The following is a 1,526-nucleotide window of genomic DNA, read 5'->3' as shown; positions in this document are numbered from 1 at the left end:
TTATTATAGTATATTATTATACTTGTTTTTTGCAAGCTGGAAGAATCTCCTACAGAAAGTTCGCATGCGGCGTTCGGGAAAAAATCGCAGGCTGCGATTTTTTCCTGAACGCCGCACAGGCCATAAAAATCGACCTTTTTGGGACTTAAAAACCTATTTGAAAGTGAACAGCGGGTGGTTTGACCGTACTCTTGGTCCTCGATCTCCTAAGTTTCGACGCAACTTCTCTGGGGCCCCTCGAAGCCTCCGGCTTTTACACGCTTTCAGTATATGCTGTAAACTTGGTTTTCGGCCCTGGTCGAACTCACGGTCGGCTCGAAAAACGCCGCACCGCATCGCACCGCAAGGTCTGTGGGGATTGGCCATAATTCAGATAATTCTGTGTGGTACGTCGCGAAGTGCAACTGATACACGCCAAATTAATCTTGTGTATCTATTTCAAAATAAAATGGACTGTATTCGTTTTTGTAGATCCGCCGCGATTCTAGACGCGAATGATTGTCCCGAATGCTCGATCTATACACTGCGTACACTTGACGCAAAAGTTCGTTATTAAAAGGTTCGTAGACGAAAACCGATGATGGGATCAAATAATTAGGTAACTATCAACTCACGGAACCATGGATTATCAAAAATAAATATTTGTCTTCTTCTTAATCGATCGGGCTGGTTTATATCCCCACTCTACGTTTTCTCGTATTACACATACTATGTGTTTGGTGATTTAGCCTAAACAAAATTTAACTGGTACCGGAAAAGAGGGAAGCAGGTTTAAATGAAATAAAAGTATTAATCCTTTTATCTATAACTGTTTATTCAACCGCCGACATTGTCAGCGATTGCCTAAGTACAATATACCAAATAGAGATTATTTGGGTTGGCTCGATTGCGACGGCTGAGCGATTATCGTCTGGTCCTGTAAACAAACAGAACAACGAACGCTTCGATTAATTTAAATTAACGACTGAATAACAGCCGCGGACTGTGAAGAATTATGCGAAAGAGAATGCTCTTTTCTTCGTTGCCCTTATTTTTCGTACTAGATTTCGGTATGCCGAAACAGTGCTCGCGTTACGCCGCTTGCAATTGCACGCACAGCCACTGTGGCTGTACGCGGAAGTTCGGGTCGTAAATCCGGACTTCTACTGGCATGCACAAGCTCAGTACGCTTGCAAGCTACACTTCTTCCTGGTGCACCTTCACCAGGGAGATCGGAAACGCGTATTATACGCGGAACTCTGCAGTATCGGGTGAAGATCCAATACCCACTGCAGGCCCTTGACGAATGTGCCGATCCCACAACCGGCGGTCGACCAACAATTGGCCACTGACCCGGAGCGTAATCCGTTAGCAAGATACGACCTCCTGTTCGTATCTCGTTCCCTGCAAATGAAATCAGTGCGGGGGCAACTTAAGGAGGAATCGAAAGAACTGATCTTTCGATTCTCTTATGCGGAAGTTGAAAAGGGTTGAGAGGGACTGGCATACAGTCTATTCCTCGTCCTTTCCTGTGATAATTTCGGATT

The 1,526-nt window shown here is 44.8% G+C and overlaps 1 protein-coding gene across 2 annotated transcripts in view; it reads right to left on the bottom strand.

Annotated features, from left to right (window-relative positions):
- Positions 1-793: 793 nt before the first annotated feature.
- The window catches only part of LOC108625991 (SUN domain-containing ossification factor), a 79,733-nt gene continuing 79,000 nt past the window's right edge, over positions 794-1,526 (bottom strand). For both annotated transcript variants that reach the window (XM_026814411.1, XM_026814410.1), the window contains exon 8: positions 794-916. In XM_026814411.1, coding sequence (XP_026670212.1) covers positions 869-916 — 48 coding nt within the window. In that variant the 3' untranslated portion in view covers positions 794-868. The remainder of the gene's footprint in view (positions 917-1,526) is intronic.

The sequence above is a fragment of the Ceratina calcarata genome, unplaced genomic scaffold (genome assembly GCF_001652005.2).
Source record: "Ceratina calcarata isolate Rehan_Ccalc_2016 unplaced genomic scaffold, ASM165200v1 scaffold387.2, whole genome shotgun sequence".
Taxonomy (NCBI): domain Eukaryota; kingdom Metazoa; phylum Arthropoda; class Insecta; order Hymenoptera; family Apidae; genus Ceratina; species Ceratina calcarata.
Note: the sequence above shows the minus strand (reverse complement) of the source record. Positions and strands in the feature narration are given on the sequence as shown.